We start from the raw sequence: 17,076 nt of genomic DNA on the forward strand, positions 1-17,076 counted from the left end.
TCCGCCCCGCCTCGCGTCTGGCCCCGACCCCTCCCCAGATACTCCCCGAGGCCACCCAGTCCAGGGGCCGCGCCTCCGCCCGCTTCTCTGCTCCCGGTCCCGCTCGGGGCCGCCCCTCACCACCCCGCCCCTCGCCGTCCGCCGGGCGCCCGGCTGGCCCCGCCCCGCCCCGGTCCGGTTCACCCGGGTCCACCGGGTCCGGGTGCGCTCCTCCCCATCCGTCCGCCCCGCCCCCGCCCCCGCCCCCGCCCCCGCCCCCGCCCCCGCCCCCGCCCCCGCCCCCGCCCCGCGTCCGCCCTGCCCCGGGGCGGCCACTGCGGCTGCGGTTCTCGGGCGGTGCCGGCTGCTGATGCACTTTTTTTGTGTTGGGGGCGCGCGGTGCCGAGCTGCCGGGGGACCCCCAGACGGTTCCGCTTTCCCACAGGCTGGGTGGGGACGGGCTGAATCCCGGGAGGGCAAACGGGCACCCCCTCGCGGGAGGATGGACCATTTTGTGGGATTTTTCACTCCCCAAGCGCTGTGCTTTGTTTTCCCAGGAAGCATTTCAGAGATGAAACCTTGTGACGACGTTAACGATCCAACTCCGTAGACGTGCGTCCTCCTCGTTTTACTTGGGGACACGGGCTTCGCGGCCGGGGGCGGGGGCGGCGTGCAGCACCTCCCAGGGTCGTCTCATTTCTGCCCTTTCCCGCCGCTGGGTTGGGGCGCTCCTCCCCATCCCCTAGAAGTCGGGCGCCTCACCACTTCAGAGGGAACGTTGTTCTTGAGGAGGTAAAACAGAGTCTGTGATACAAGAAGGTAAGGTAGACGCGGCACAAAACGGCGGAGTGTGTTCTCCAAGCTCTCAGAATCCACGGAGCGGTCAGGTTCTGAAGCAGGGGAAAAAAACAACAACCCAACAACAACAAATGACACAAATGCAATGCTAGAATTCGCGGTGGCTGGTTCTGTGCCGTGACTCTCAGCCTGGCTTCAGGCTTTCCTCCCGTCTGGCCCCATGTTCCTCCCCGCGCCTCCAGCCCCCCAACCTGGCCATCAAAACCTTCCTCTGGAAAAAACCAGAAGTATCGGTTCCTCCTTTCCAAGCCTAAATTAGGGGAACTGGATGTCCAGAAGGAAACTTTCAAGAGGAAAATGAAGAGTGTGCATGTTAAATCCTCATCTTCTAGAGATTCTGAAATACTTAGAAATGAAATATATTATGTCTGGAATTGGTTTCCAAATATTGGGGGCCTGGGTGGAAGGGTGGGGAGGTGGACGGAACAAGAGGAGCTGTGAGTCGATCGTTCTTGGCGTTGATGATGGGTCTATGGCGGAAGCACTGTTCTACAATGAAGTTTTAAAACCAAAGAGAAGGTAGGCACGGGGTGCTTGTTCCTCTAGTTTTAAGGGAAGGATTCTGTGCTCCAGAAGGGTCAGGCAGCCTGCTTCCTATCCCCCAGCCGGCCCAGCTGGAGTCTCTCTGTTCCCCAGGCACCCTGCCCTTGCTACATAGGGCAGTCCCTGGGAGCCCGGTGCTTGGGTGGCTTGGCTGTAGCTCTGCATGACTCTAGGTCATTCGTCCAACCTCCTGGTGCCTCAGTTTTCTCCTCTGCAGAATGGGTAGAGCAGAGGCTTCCTGGTACACATGGGAATGTCGGCTCTCCTGGATTGGCACCACCAGCGATGGCAATTCTCAGGCAATTCTCTGCCTGCCCTGTTACTAGGGTTCCTGAGCTCCCCTGCGAACCAGCCACTTTTCTAAGGAGCCTGACGCCCTGTTAATGAACAGAGTGTGGGGTTTAGAAACAAAGACCTGGGGTGGGACGTGCTTAGTACTTTTGCGGTGTCAGTTTCATCTGCCCTCTTAGGAGACAGAGCTGGGGTGCTGCCTGTGTGCCTGCGTGTGTGTTGTATTAATCTGCTTGGGCTACTTTAACAAAACACCACAGACGGCGGGGGGGGGGGCATAAACAACAGAAATTTATTTTCCCATACTTCTGGAAGGTGCTGGCGAGTTTGGCTCCTGGTGAGACCCCTCTCCCCAGCTGTCTTCTCCCTGCGTCCTCACGTGGTCGTCTTTTCTCTGTGTGTACACAGCCCTGGCATCTCCCTCTCTCTTTTCTTAGAAGGACACTGGTCCCATTGGACTAGGGCACCACCCTTATGACCTCAATTATCTCCAAATGCAGTCCCTTTGGGGTTGGTAATTCCACATGTGAGTTTGGGGCTGGGGGACATAATTTAGTCCGTAATATATTTATTCATACTTCTCTATCTATCTATCGAATGCATTGCTTATGTAATATATATCACACATACTGTGCTGACCCAAAATCTTCCTTTTAACAAATCCCCCAGACTTGAAAGCACACCAGCTTGAGAGGCACTGGCTGTAGAGGCTGAAGAGGATGACGGGGCTCCCTGTGGGACACCTTCATAAATACTGATTCTCTTGGCCAAACATTCACTTCATGCATAATGGTCCGCAGCAAGGTTAAAGTGCCATTCCCTGACATCGATTTAAAATGCAGCTCATCTGCTCTTTGCTACATCTACCAAAAGAATGAAGACCATTCTCAGCAATCAGACTGTCGACATTCCAGAAAATGTTGATGTGGCTCTGAAGGGCCCCGGTGGAACCTTCTGGAAAGACTTAACCACATCAGTGCAGAACTCAGTCTCCTTGGAAAGGAAAAGAAGTGGCTCTGAGTTGACAAATGATGGAAAATAGAAAAGAATGGCTATTGTGTGCACTATGTGTAGTGCACAAAACATGGTCAAGGGCGTTATACTGGGCTTCCGGTTACAAGGTGAGGTCGTGTATGCTCCCTTCCCCATCAACATCGTTACCCAGGATAGTGGTTCTCTTGTTGAAATACGAAATTTCTTGGGTGAAAATACATCACCAGGGTTTGGATGAGGCCAGGTGTGACCTGTTCTGTATCTCAAGCCCAGAATGATGAGTTAATGTTTGAAAGAAATGACATTGAACTTGTATCAAACTCAGCTGCTTTGATTCAGCAAGCCACAACCGTTAAAAACAAGGATATCAGAAAATTTGGGGGTAGTATCTATGTTTCTGAGAAAGGAATGAATCAGCAGGCTGATGAATAAAAACTAAATTGTCCAGCGGTAGAAACAGCAAGATGCCGGATGATTTTTTCAGACTTATTTGTGGTATTTTAAAGATGCAACAAAAGCTGTATTGATTTCGGGGCTTTTACTTAAAAAAATGCAGCTAATCTTTGAAGTGGGAAGTGTAGGAGCATCTTCTTTACTGTTACCTGCCCTGAAGATCCTGTTGACTCATCTTCCAAATTCAAGGGGTCTCGATAGCAGCCCACACTCACTACCGCCACAGCCTTTGGGAACAGAAAGGTCAACATTATTTTCCTTTGTGTCACAGATCTGCATGCTTGTGAGGTTGCTCGCTCTGGTAAATTCAAAATGAGGCCGGGCGAGCCTCCCAGACAGGGTCCCAGGAGACAACAGAATGTTCTGGAACTTTGAGGGGTCTGGAAGTTCTCCGCCAAGAGGAATGTGTCCGTGAAGGTCCAGCGACAGACCACACAATCGCCCTCTGTAGTTAGCTTAGGTATGACTGCCTGGTGTTGAGCAGTGTAAGGATGAGGAAGCAGATACGAGCAGGAGTCTGGAAGGAACAGAAGGCTCACTGAAGAACTGCCCTGGGAGGGGGCATGTCCACGACCACAGGAAGCTGCCACCGTGGCTGCCCAGTGCTCTTGAAACTGGGGTCTGCCCCTAGGCTTCAAGACCCAGGTGTCCCAGAAGGACCCGCATTCCTATGTCTCTGTACTTCTAGAAGCATCCTGGGGTGGTGTCTTCTGCCCTCTGAGCCTCCTGGGGGTGCTCCTGCTTGGCGGGAATCAGTCACGTGAGAAGGCGGACTGCCGCTGCGTCTGGTACCCCCAGCTTCATTGTTCATTGTTGGGCTGCTGTCACCGCAAGGGGCCTCACGTGACCACGCCCTCAGCATGTGGCACCATGACAATGTTCCCACGCTCTGGACAGAAGACACGATTTCTGTTTACTGTGCCTTACTGGGTGGCGGGAATTCTGCAGGGCAAATCTCATCTGCGCTGTTGCTCTCTGATGTGGCTGGGTACCCGGGCTGGAGGCTGACGGCTGAGGCCCCCGCAGGGTGAGTGGGAGATTTTGTTTGAAGTCTGTGCGGCTCAGCCTGTGGGTTTCCCGTCTCCGGACGCTTAGGGCTCTGAGGGCTCTGAGGGCTCTGCGTCAGACAGATTGTAGGGCCGCGGCTGTGTCTGTGACCGCCTCAGGGCAAGGAGCACTCCCCGACCTCCACGTCCTGTCTCCCTGACTCTTCCAAAGTCCTCTGCTGCTCTGAACACGAGGACTCCACTGGACTTGGCCGTGGACCTGCAGTTCTGGGTTCTGTCCAGTGAGTGGCTGAGGCTGGAGAGGGAAGAGGGCCCGGGTGTGGGGGGCATCAGGCAGGGAACAGGATGTGCCCGGAAGAGGAGGCGACCCTCGGGAGCACTGAGGGGGAGCACTCCGGCTCTCCTGGGTTTGGGGCGAGTCTCAGGCGTGTCCAGGCATCATTTTAGGTGTTATGTGCAGAGGGGGTCTCCACGGTGGACTGAGTGTGCCCCGTGGTTTCGGTAAAGTCTGCTAATTGTCAGAGAATGTGATTTGCGTGCCAGCTGCTCCTGCCTTCGCCCGCGCGGTGGGAATCCCCGGGGCCTCTGGTTCGGTTGTTCAGCAGCGGGTACTGCCTGTAGGAAGTGAAACAGGGAAGTAAAGAGGTTTGGTTTCTTACAAACATCAAAGACTTGTCAACAGCAGCAGTGACAACTGTAGAAGCATCTAGAAGGGGAGCGCCTGCCGCATGCCAGGTGCTTCGCTCCCCTCACGGCGTTCCCCTCATGGTGGAAGCAGTTCCTGGCCCTGCCAAGTGGCTGGGATTCCCTCCTCCCCCTCCTCCCCCACTTCCCCCTCCTCCCCCTCCCCCTACTCTCCCTCTCTTCATCCTGGGTCCACAGGAGCAGCGACAGGAGGGAGAGGCTCCAGCCCGGGGCCCCACCTGTCCCAGAACTCCAGCCGGGAGCTCTACCTGTCCCTACTCTTCTGGGAGTGCTCCCTGCCTGCCTGACCTCTGTAAGACAGAGCTGTCCTTCTATGGCTTGGGACAAACAACCACCAGGCCAGAGACAGAAGCTGCCTGCTCTGGGCCTCAGCCAGGGGAGGCGGGATTGGAGGAGGAGGATTTCTACCTGACTCTGAGCCTCTCTCCCTGCACCGGCTGCTTTGCACGAGGCCCTGGATGTGGCGGATGTGGGTGTGGGACTCCAAGGTCTTGCAAACCTCTACTGTCTTCCCAGCATGGCCCTTACAGACTGCGTGAGATGGGCAAGCTCTTACAGACTGCGTGAGATGGGCAAGCTCTTAACCTCCCTAGGCCTCAATATCTTCATTTTAAAATGGGGATAATCGGGACGCCTGGGTGGCTCAGTTGGTTGAGCAGCTGCCTTCGGCTCAGGTCATGATCCCAGCGTCCTGGGATCGAGTCCCACATCGGGCTCCTTGCTCCGCAGGGAGCCTGCTTCTCCCTCTGACTCTGCCTTCCACTCTGTCTGCCTGTGTTCGCTCTCACTCGCTCTCTCTCTGACAAATAAATAAATAAATAAAAATAAAATGGGGATAATCATACCCATCTCATAAATGTTCTAAGAGGTACCTAGTAGGTGTGTAATAAATGGTGGTTCCTTACTGAGTGCAAAGTAACGACGTGTTTTTGGGGTTTGTGGGTACTGGCTTTGCTCCCAAAGCTGTGGAGAGTGGGTTACCCGAGGAGGAGTCTGGTATGGGCTCCGGAGGAAGATGGGGAATCCCAGCCCCCACGTCCCAGCTGGGACATCCCATACATGTTGGCTTATCTGACCGGGGAGCTGACTTTTGGGTCCTCTGTACCCTTGATGGGAAGGGGAGACTTGGCCAGGATGGGGCTTCTACAGTGCAAGTGAGTCTTAGACGTGATGCCAGTTGCCCCCAGCCACTGCCCTCTCCTAGGAACAAGGGCATTCTCCTACATCATCTTGCTAGAATGGTCGCACTGTGCAGACTGAACGTTGGTACAGAGCTATTGTCTACTGTTTAGTGCCTATCGTCTGACCTCTAGTCGGCACAGTGTCCTTTAGGGCTGATTTTGCTTTGTCATGGGAGCTGGTCCTGAATATTTTCTGTACCGCCTTTAATGTGGATCCCAACCGCAGTGTCCCGTGTCTCTCGGGATATTGACGTTGCGAAGAGTCAAGGCCAGTGGTTAGGCAGAGAGCCGCTCCATTGGGGCGTGCCCGACGGGGCGCTCCGGTTATGTGGGGCTGGTGGGAGTGCTCCCGGGGTCAGCGCCCCTCCCTAGCGGGTCCCATCAGGATGCACCTGCTGTCCGCTGTCCTCTGGCTGGCAAGGTTAAGTTTAATAATGTAGTTAAGGGGAGTCTCTCAGACTTTATCATTTATCACTCCCTAAGAATCTTTCCCATAGTGCTTTTAGTGTCTTTTACTGATTCTTACCCAAATCAGTGATGGTGATAAAATGGTGATTTTCTGTTTTTTTTTTTTTTTATTTATGCTACATTTTTCAGTAAAGAAGAGCTTTTCTTCCTCTACTTAAACATTTAAAACTTATTGATATGGACTCATGGTGTTATTATTATCATCATTATTATTATTCATTATTATTACTTGGTGGGATTTAGGGGACTGGCTTTGCTCAGAAGCTGTCGGGGTGTGTTGCACAGGTGAAGTCAGGAACGGGCATCACTTTACTGCTCTCCTTGTCCCAGATTTCGCCAGTGGGAACCCCTTCAAGCTGGTTCTGACTCCATCACTTTGAGGGCCCTCATCCTGTTTTGAACACTTTCTCCCTTATGGGCAAAGGAAGAAACTCTGAGCTCACCTCGTACATTCTCTGGACAGTGGTGTGTGTGTGTGTGTGTGTGTGTGTGTGTGTGTGTGTATGAGAGACAGAGAGAGAGAGAGAGAGAGAGAGAAAGCAGTGATGCTGGTTTTGCCACAGGAGAATGAGGCAGGAGAGGTCAGAGAAGCAGTTATAAAAGGCAAAGAAAGAATCCTTCAGCCTCTCTATGGCTCGGTTAGCCCCTACTTCCAGCTCTTCCCAGCCTTGGGCAGTAAGATGTCTCGTCTCCTTGTTTCTAATGTCCCCCTGGCCTTTGCTGGTGCCGACACAAAGGCTTGGCACCCCTTCTCCTGGCCCAGCCGGCCTCCTTTGTTTGGGTCCTAATGAGGCATGACATAGACACCCCTTAGCCCGGTGTCCTTGGCTCCGGCAGGAGACGTGGCCAGGATGTGGGGCGGTAGAAGCAGGTGTCCTCTGGAGGGGACGGCTGACGCGGCAGGGAAGGGCAGGGATGGCCGGCTGGTAGTGGGGAGGGGTCTCCCGTGATGACATTGTGCAGGGGAGCTGCGGAGTGCGGAAGGCAGCTCTTCCCGGGGGCTCTCTGCTCAGGGCTGGCCTCATGGGTGCTCCCCTGCCTTGGAGCCCTTCCTGGCAGTGCCTGTCCCTTTGAGCAGAAACCCCCTCCCCTCCCCACCTGCCTGGCTGTTCCTCAAGGACCAGCTTGGTGACGACTCCTGCAGGAGGACTTCCTCCCTGAGCCCCCAAGCTGGGACTCCCACAGTCTCTCGGGCTGAGAGCCCCTGATCCGCAACCCCACAGCGGGGTCGGCACAAGCTGGAGCAGGGACAGGTGCCTCCCTCTAGCGGGGCTCGGCCAAGTGTGGAGAGGACCAGTCTGGGACCCGCAGAATCCAGGGCTCCATCCGCGCGCAGCTCTGTGACCCAGGGCCCCGGGCCAGGTGTTGCTTTAAGCCACCTGCAGAAAACTGTTGCCCAAAGCTCCTTGTGCAATCAGGCAGAGCCTTTGCCTCTTACTTGGGGTTATGCCCCAGCCGGTGTTTGCCTCCTGACGCTCCTGCGGGGGTGAGGTGTGCTTTCTTGCCTTCGTGAGCCTGGGGGTGGACATGTGACCTGTTCAGCTGCTAACAGGCTAGTGGATGAGGGCTTGCAAAGCTCTGCACAGCTTGCGTTGGCTCCTGGGCTCTGGTGATGTGCCATGAGAATGTGCCCTAGGAAGCTGTTGGTCCAAGGTAGTGGGAGACCTATGGACAGACTTGGCCTCAACCCGAGGCCTGGAGCCAAGTCCATGCAGACCCTTGAGCAAGAAGTGGCATGGTGTGTCACGTGGTGTGACGGTGGCCCGCTGAGCCTCAGGGCCTGCTTGCACGCCCACAGACAGCGCGCTGAGCAGGTGCCATCCTGAGACCCAGTCTCTCCGCCCCCATTTCACAGGGGTGAAGACTGAGGCCCGCCGAGGAGAACTGGGTTTGGTAAAGTCAGGCGTGAGTCCGGCTCTTCTCTGGCCGTAGAATCCCGGCCAGACTGAACGATGTCTTCGGCTTAGTTTCCAAATCTCTCAAATCATGGCAAAAAGACCATTCAGTGAGTGTGCCGAGTACAGAGTCTATGCTTGATAACTGTGTTGTCCGGAGGTGGCAGAACCCACACCTGTCCCCGGCCTCCTGCCCTCCTTCTGGGCAAAAAAGATGTGGATGATTCTCTCCAGTCTACACAGGCTCCGACCCCCGCTTCTGCATTTAACCTTGACTTAGCCTCCCCCCCGGGAGCTCCCAGAATATCTCTTGCTTCCACCCTCTCTCTCCAATGGAAATAAGAGCTCATCTGGATCCCAGGCGCCTTGCTCCCCTTTCCTGCTGTGGCTGAGCCCAGGCCCGAGCCCCTCCAGGTCCTCCGCAGAGCACAGAGCGCATGGAGTGGGTCCGGGTCACAGGTTCCCAGGGCGGCCGGCAGAGCCTCAGCTCGGGCTCTACAGGGGGGCTCCCCCCGGGTTGGCTCCGGCCCACCCCTGACCACCCAGACCATCACACGGGAATGAAGCTGACCCAAGGGCTGACCTCCCAGCAGCCCCCGTGTGAGGACCCACGTCACTCACCAGGAGACTACTCTCACTCCCGGGAGAGGGGCGTCCTCTGCAAACACACCGTTGTCACCATGACCCAGGCCCTGCTCTGAGCAGTGACACACACAAACCCAATTCATCTCCAAGACAACCTTCTAGAATTAGTACTTTTATTCGTCCTGTAGGCTGTAGACAGAAAGTGCTGCCAAAGTCATCCATGCCCCAACCCCAGGGCTTATGAATATGTTCCTTTACATGCGAAAGGGATTTTGCCAACATGATTAAATTAAGAACTGTGAGATGGAGAGATTATCTTAGATATCCTAAAAGATGGAGAGAGGGGGGTGGTTTGGAGCCTGGAGATGCTATCATTCTGCTTTGGGAGATTAGAAAACCACGGGTCAAGGAATGTGGACAGCCTCCCTCTAGAGGCTGGAAGCAGCGGGGAACCAGATGCCTCTAGCCTCCGGAAAGAAACACAGGCCTCGCACACCTTGATTTCCATCTGGCGAGACCCAGTCTGGATTTCTGAGCTCGGGCGCTGTAAGATGGAATGCGTGTGCTCTTCCAACCCCTCGGCGTGTGGCCATTTGCGATGGCAGCAATGGGAAGCAAATACACCATGTTGGGGGGGGGGGCAGGTAGAGGCACAGAGGGTTCCAACAACCCGCCCAGCATCACACAGCTGCTCGGAGTTCAGGGCGGGATTTGAACCCAGGTAGTGAGCTCATGACTGCAAACGTAGGGCTGCCTCTCAGGGGCCCTGCGAGGGACACCCCAGCCCTGCCGGGGCCTGGACCACGGACACGCTTCTGGAGTCCTTCTAACCTCAGGACTGAAAACGGGCCAGTGGAGCCCTCGGAGAGGTTGTGCGGGGCGCGGAGAGGAGGAAAGGCTGGCTGACAAGCGTGGGCCATTGACCGGGGCCGCGGGGCAGCTCAGCCCACACCCCCCTCCCCGGCCCGCCCCGGCACTCACCTCCTCCCCCTACACGGGCTGCAGCTCGGCTTCCAGCTTCTTTTTCCGGACTCCACTGACACAGAAGAAGTCCATCCCGATGAGGGTTTGCCCCAGGGGCGTGTTCACCCTGCTGCCCACCACCTGGTTGGCGGAGTTGGGGACTGTGTCGGAAAAGAGAGACACGTGCTCCGGCAGCTGCACAGGCTCCTTCCTGTTGCCCTGAGGAGAGGGGACAGAAGGTGTCACAGAGGAGAGGTGTGCACGGGGCCAGCCCTTAGCAGGGAAGGGAGGCGAGCCGGGAGCAGGGAGCGGGTGGCTTCCTCCAGCTGTCTCCATCCCTGTTGGCCCCGGGGAGCTCAGAATTCCTTGAAGTCACACACACCCAGAAATGGCCGCAAATCATAACCGTCCGGCTCCACGAGCCCCATGCCGTGAGCAAGTCTGTGCAGCCCCCCAGATGGGGACGTGCCACGCAACCTGGACCCGCCTGCTCAGACCCCAGGCTCCGTCCCCACCCCCGAGGCAGCCCGGGCTGCCTCTCGGACTCCCGGTTTTGAAATTTATCTTGTGAGACGGTGGCTCCCGTCTCTCAGGAACGTGTGTTCGAGGGTCGTGCACGTTTCTGCGTGTGGCCGCCGCTCCCTTGTTGTCCTTGCTCCGCCGCACGCCCTCGTGTGTCTTGCACAAACGTTCCACGTTATTTAGCCTTCCCGCCACGGATGACACTTGGGTTTGTTCCCAGGCCGGGGGCCTGAACGTTCGCGCATGTGACCAGAAGGGGACTGAGTGAGTCTGTGCCTGAACCGAGAACAGTCTGGGGAGCCCTCGGGGCAGGGTCACTCGGGGCTACCCTGGGTCCCCCAGCGGTTATAGGACCAGTGCAGTAACAGGATCCTGGCGTTCCCCTGGGAAATTCCGGGCCACAGTGGCCCCACACCTTTGGGCGTGATGCAGGTGTCCGTGATCGGGTTGCTAATCCCAGCCCTTGGCAGGGAGACTGCAGGCTGGGAGCCCAGCCCAGGAGCTCGGTGTGGGACTTCAGGTCTCGTGAACGACACCTTCTATCCCAGGGCAGACAGCGAGCCCGCAGGCTGGAAAGGCAGAAGTTAGTTAAACCTCCCCTAAACCTCCTCCAGGCGTGGCCACTGCTTGGACCACTTGGCCCACTGCTCATTTTCCAGGTTGGTTCATTGACTATCCTTAGGGCCACATTCATCCAACATTTGGTCATTTATCCAGCATCAACCGAGTGCTGAGTATCTATGAGGTCCTGGGGGGTAGGGCACGGCTGGTGGGTGGGGGACAGCGAGGAAGCTGGCTTTCTCCTTTCTCTTAGGGAGACCACAGCCTGGTGAAGTCGATCGTCGAAACGTGACAGGCTCTTTCAAAGGAGCGGAATGGATATGCTGTCGAGTAACCAACAGGAGGATCTGAGGGAGCCTGCTCAGGAAGGACAGATTTCCAGAGAGAGGGAGGCCCTTGAGCGATGAATAGGATTGACTGAGGCGGGAAGGGCATTTCAGGCAGGGGAACAGCGTGCACAAAGGCACGGCTAAAATAATGTGTAGGTCAGCGTGGGGAGGCAGATCATGGGAAGCGCTGTGAGCCGCCTGGAAAAATGCAGATATATTGAAGGATTTTAAGCGGGGGAGAGAGAGGGTCAGTTTTGTGGTTTAGGAAAATTACCTTGGTAGCAACGTGGAGGACGGATTGAAAGTGGCGACTTTAGAAGCAGGAGAATTCATTTACAACGTTATGTTCACCCAAGCTGATCCCCAAACGGCACACCACACACACTCCACTCACTGCCACTCTGACATCCTCATGGGGACAAGCATTTCCGAAGCGGACACCCAACATTGCCAGCTGGTTCATCGTCATAAGATCTAAAAACGCTGCAGAAAACTAATACCTTAACGCGCTCTAAGCATTTTCTTTCCCCCAGACCCTGAGTTTCTTGAAACAAGACAGTATATATATATTTATCTCTGTCCATTCCCGCAGCCAGCACACAGTAGGTCCCCCGTAAACGTTAGATGAATGTGCTCACATCCCTGGTGCACGTCTGCGTGACGGGAACGCCGTTGGCCTTACCAAGGGGTCGTAGTCTTTCAGGAAACTCCAGTGCTGAGCCCTGGAAAGGAAAACACAGGGTGGGTGGGGCAGTGTCACATCTTTCTGCGACTTCTTTTTTGCAAATGGCTTTCACTGTGTCAGGTGAATGAGTCAGTGCCGTGGGTGCATTTATTACATCACGCGGGAGCTAAAAGGATCAAGTGAAACAAACACCCTAAGCCAACCACTGTTGACTCTACACCGAGCCAGTGTTTCAATAATTAGTGACGTTTCCCGGAGTGGCAGGTGTGGCGGCAGTGGTGGTGGCCCGTGATGGGGAAGGCAAGGGTGCAAGCCCTCTGTGTTTTCAGAGCCCCGTGGGAGCCCTTAAGTACTTGTGAAGAAAAACCTCACTTTTTTAAAATAACTTTTTTTCTAATTTTTAATTTATTTGACAGAGAGAGATCAGAAGTAGGCAGAGAGGCAGGTAGAGAGAGATGAGGGAGCAAGGCTCCGTGCAAAGCAGAGAGCCAGATGCAGGACTCGATCCCAGGACCCTGAAATCATGACCTGAGCTGAAGGCAGAGGCTTAACCCACTGAGCCACCCAAGTGCCCCCTAAAACCTCACTTTTTTGGTAGCCTTGCAGTGTGTGCCACAGAGGAAGGTGGGCACTGGGCTGGAGACCAGGACAGGGCTGCTAATTTCATTTTTATTTTAAACTGTTTTTAAGAAGCTGAACAATTCTGTAAGACTTATAATAAAAACAGGCTTCTCTACCCCAAACCTCCCAGCCCCCGAACCCCACAGCCTCCGGTCACGTTTCTAGCCCTTTTGCTATTTCTTTGGGTCTGCCATGGTCATATTCTGGAATAATAAATCTAGATTGCCATTTCTCGAGTTTTTGAAGCTGCAAGCGTATCTGTGGACTTTCTGTTATGGGAGATGCTGAGTTAGCGTTCTTGCCCCGTTTCCTTTCCCTCATTTCTTCTAAAATGATTGTGTCATAGATTTTGGGAGGACCGGTGTGCGTTGTTCATACCCTCGGGGTTCTCTAGATACTGTTCACAGAGTGGCTATCTAGGACCATGGGATCTCCAATCGTTCCTTGGACAACCTGGAGTTTTTTTCTAGAGTTTATGATCACATTTTTTCCTGGTTTTCTTAGCTGTGTACAGCTCACTGATTCCAAACCCTCCAACAAGATTGTAAAGCCCCTCCCCCTATGATCTCCCATACAGGCAAACGCGACGGGTAATCTACCCTCTTTTTCAAGTTTGTTGTAGAAGCTGCAGTCTGGGAACCCGGGTCGCCCTGCTGCCACGAGGGCTGCTGCCCAAGACCCCCTCTTGCTGTCCTGACCTCTCCTTGGGGGTCTCCGCTTTTGGGGTCCTGGGCCTTCCTTCCTTGTTTACTTTCATGTTGTGGAGGACACCCTCCAGTATCCATGCATGCGTGCATTTCTGCGGTTCTAGAAAATTCTCAAGACGCATTCCCCTCCGGTATTTGATCTCTCCCAGTTTCCCCTTGGAGAGCTCTGTTGGAAGGTATGTGGGATCTTCTTGCTCTGTTTTCCAGGGTTCCATGTGTTCCCCCTCCTTGTCTTTCTGAGCAATGGTGATGAATCTGGGTTTATGAAGGCTCACTTCAGTTGTGTTTTGTATTTCAACGTTATAGATTTTTTTTTTCCTTAGAGGTTGTTTTTTGTTCCTTTCCGAGTTGCCTCATTGTTCCATAGTCAGACTTCAGACTGAGCGCCCTGTCTTCAAGCTACCCTCCTGAGTCATTGGGAACCTCCCGACCTGACCCTTCCTGGGGTTCCTGTTCCCTCATCAGCTTCCCCCCTGCAGGTGACCCTCCTTCCCCCTGCTTCCTCTCCCCCATCCTCCCCAGGTGTCCTGACCCTTCCACTCACCATCACCCCTGTCTTGTCACGCGGTAGCCATGTTCCAAGAGCTTTGGTTTTGAACTAACAGAAAGCAGCGACCTTAACCTCAGAGCCACGCGAAGACTTAGTGAGAGCCAGTGAGGTGGGAGGCGGGAACTCTGGGTCCCTGCCCTAGCTCTGCTTGCTGCCTGCTTTGCTGGCTGTGTGGCCCTGAGCGAGGTCACTGCGGTCTTGGGCCCTCAGTTTCTCTGTCTAGAAAAACCCCAGGAGGTGGGTTTATGGGGCACATCTCCTGGGCCCTGAGACTTCAGATACAGGCCTGATTTCAAAGACTTGGTGCCAAGAAGAATGTCAATTATCCCCTTTTAAAAATATTGACTCCATGCCAAAAAGATAATATTTTGGACAAGATACATCCTTAATAAGGATTTCACTAGTTTCTTGTCACCTTTTTTAAGGCTGTGACTAGAATATGGAAAATTCTACAGATGGCTCCTGCCATATTTCTGTTGGAAGCACAGCTCTGGATTTCCCTGAACTCTTTCTTCTTGGGGTCTGTGACCCCTTCTTTTCTGTCAGCTTCTCTCGGTCTCCTGGCTACTTGCTGTCCAGCAAGTGACTGTTGCCAGCTGCGTGCTGTGGCCTCATCGCTCGGGACACATGTCATCCTTCCGGCGGGGCTTGTCACGCCTGCCGCACCAGCGTTCTGTGAGTGCTGCCTCCATCGAGAGCAGATCCACATGTTGTAAGGGTCCCCCCCGCAGAGGGTCTGGTCCAGTGGTTCCCAGTACACTCAGAGTCATGCACCGTCCCCGCTCTTTTTGTCACCGCGAAGAGAAACCCCCTGTCCCTTAGCGGTCACTTCCTTTCTCGCTCCCCTCAACACCTGGCCTCCTCCCCGCGTTCTGTCCTGTGGGGCCGTCACCCAGCTCCTGACTGGTGCCACTCCGCCACCTCCGGGGAGGCTACCTGGATGTGGTTTGGCATTTCACACCCCACTCAGCTCTCGCGTCTTCACCCCGGAGCTGGAGGCACAGTCCCCGAACCCCTGTCCTCGCGCCCACAGCTGCTCTGCGCCCGGTTCTCCTGCGCACTCACAGAGCCCCAAGTCTGCTCAGGTTGCCCCCCAAACATACACACACACCCCGCATCCAGCACACATACACACACGACCCTACACCCACCACACAAACCCACATACACACACCCCCATACACACCACGCACATACCATACACAGCAGACACACACACACGTACACACCACACACATACACACACCCCATCCCCTACACCCCACATAGCCCCCACACCGCACACACCGCACACAATCTCACTCCAGCCCGTCCGCTGTCGTCAGAATCCTACCACAAAAACATGGCTTGAATTTTTCCTCAGATTTTGGCAGATCACATCGTGCTGTTCCTCAAAGCCCTCGCTGGGGCCTCACTACACGGACGCATCCGACCGTCCACAGTGTGTGAGGTGTCCCTCCTACTGCTCCTCTTGGGGCTCCCGGCCGCCACAGGGACGGTCTTTGCTTTGCTTTGTTTTTAAACACACCGAACTCTTCTCGGCCTATTCTCAGGTTTCAGGTCTCAGCCTCAACGTGCCTCCTCGGAGGGGCCTCTGTAAGAAGAAGGCGCCCACCCTCCCTCACTGCCTGACCCTCGTCCTCTCTCTGCTCGCTTCTGCGCGGCCCTGTCCTGAGGGAGGCGCCAAGGACCCGGGTCTGGGCCTGCCTTGTCCCTCACTGCAGCCTGATGGGGGCTCTATCCTCCAAACGTCTGGATTGAACAAACGCACGAAGGATGTCTCTCACCTGGGTCAGAGGGCCAGGGTGCTCACCTCGCGCCCCTGCCCCCCGCCAGTGCTGCCATGACTTCCTGGCCCGCCCATGAGGGATTCTTCCAAAGGCCGGTGGGACCCCGGAGTGAGGGAGGCGCGTCACCCGGTGGGTGGGTCACCTGCCCACCTTCCCTCCCACCCTGGAGGCCCCAGGTGGGCCCAGGACACTTTTCCATCAACACCCATTTGCTGGGTTCCTCCTTCTCATGGATTTCTCTTCTTCCAGAAGCTTCCTAGACACCGAGTTAGGCTGGGGGTCAGGCAGGGCACTCACCAGCGCTGTTGGCCCCTCCTCTCGGCCTCCACGAGCTCCCTCCACAGCTGATCCTGCCTCACACCGTCTGTCCCCTGGCCCAACCGCTCTGCTTCTGGGGCCTGGGGGGCTTGGCGACTGCCGGCGAGACCCCTGCCCACCGCAGGGCCACCCGGGGCCGTGGAGGAGTCCAAGGCTGACAGTCTGGTCAAGGGCAGCCGGTACCCAGCTGACGTGGTTCTCGGGAACCCCGGGGCAGGGCAGCTCCCCATGGGTGTGTGTGTGTGTGTGTGTGTGTGTGTGTGTAACACAGAGACAGAGAGAAATAGAGACTGGAGAGTTAGAGGGAGAGAGAGAGAGAGAGAGAGAGAGCGCCGCGGCTCCGGTCTGAACTTGGACCGCTCCGGGACCCCACCAACCCCCGGGAAGTCTGTGCAGGGGTCCCCCTCACTAGCTGTCTAGACCCCAAGCCCGGAGTGGCTGATGCGGGCTGGGGAGGGCATTTGAGCCGAGCTGTGTTCCCAGCGTCTGCCTGTGTTGACTGTTGCCGAGGGGACGAGAGGACCAGCAGCTCCCAGTGTGTGTGTGACATCTGAACCCCGGTGGGGGGGCAGTTGGAGAGAGTTTCTGCGTCTGTGCCAGGCCCGGCTCAGCTGCTCTTCAGCTCTGACCCCAGGCCCCCTGGCTGGAGACCCCAAAACAGCACTGGGGTGGGGGAGACCAAAGCCCTGGCTTCTGGGGCCATAAGAAAAGCCCCAGCTCCCGGCTCCTCAGCAGACAGGATGCGGGGGTTTGGGGCCGGGCCTCCAACTGCCACGTGACCTCGAGCAGCCCCTGCCCCTCCTGGGGTCTGTGAACTGACAATAGTCATCCTTTCAGCTCCCTGCGGATGCGGATGCGGGGCTCCCAGGAGAGGGGCCGAGGCAGGCGCTATGTGATCTCTAGAGCCGATGCCGGATGCTGGGATGGGGGGGACGATGCTCGGCTCGAGCAGGGGCGGGCGAGGGGAAATTAGTGACTCTGCCGTTAATACCTGTTCTAGCCGCATCAACCTGGAAGGTTTACAAAGCACCATCTTTCATCTGGCTCAACCCGCCGGGTCCTCCGAGACATA

General features: G+C 55.8%; 1 protein-coding gene and 1 long non-coding RNA gene across 7 annotated transcripts; one reads left to right on the top strand and one right to left on the bottom strand.

The window, feature by feature from the left end:
- Positions 1-298: 298 nt before the first annotated feature.
- On the top strand, positions 299-3,193 carry LOC116596192. Of its 2 annotated transcripts, XR_004288049.1 has the most exons (3): positions 299-1,356; positions 2,109-2,197; positions 2,341-3,193. It is a non-coding gene; the product is annotated as an uncharacterized LOC116596192 (long non-coding RNA). The 2 variants fall into 2 exon arrangements; XR_004288048.1 differs by lacking the exon at positions 2,109-2,197.
- Positions 3,194-3,264: 71 nt separating this feature from the next.
- On the bottom strand, positions 3,265-16,493 carry C7H2orf50 (chromosome 7 C2orf50 homolog). 5 transcript variants are annotated; one of them, XM_032353309.1, is made up of 4 exons: positions 15,984-16,493; positions 12,016-12,055; positions 9,940-10,140; positions 3,265-4,739 (listed from the first exon to the last, which is right to left on the bottom strand). In XM_032353309.1, exons 1-3 carry the CDS (start codon positions 16,232-16,234, stop codon positions 9,949-9,951), a joined length of 483 nt encoding a protein of 160 aa, XP_032209200.1. In that variant the 5' UTR covers positions 16,235-16,493; the 3' UTR covers positions 3,265-4,739; positions 9,940-9,948. The 5 variants fall into 5 exon arrangements, with proteins under 5 accessions (XP_032209200.1, XP_032209198.1, XP_032209196.1 ...); XM_032353307.1 differs by lacking the exon at positions 3,265-4,739 and adding an exon at positions 9,118-9,535; XM_032353305.1 differs by lacking the exon at positions 3,265-4,739 and adding an exon at positions 9,118-9,560.
- Positions 16,494-17,076: the final 583 nt, after the last annotated feature.

Source organism: Mustela erminea, chromosome 7 (assembly GCF_009829155.1).
Source record: "Mustela erminea isolate mMusErm1 chromosome 7, mMusErm1.Pri, whole genome shotgun sequence".
NCBI classification, from domain to species: domain Eukaryota; kingdom Metazoa; phylum Chordata; class Mammalia; order Carnivora; family Mustelidae; genus Mustela; species Mustela erminea.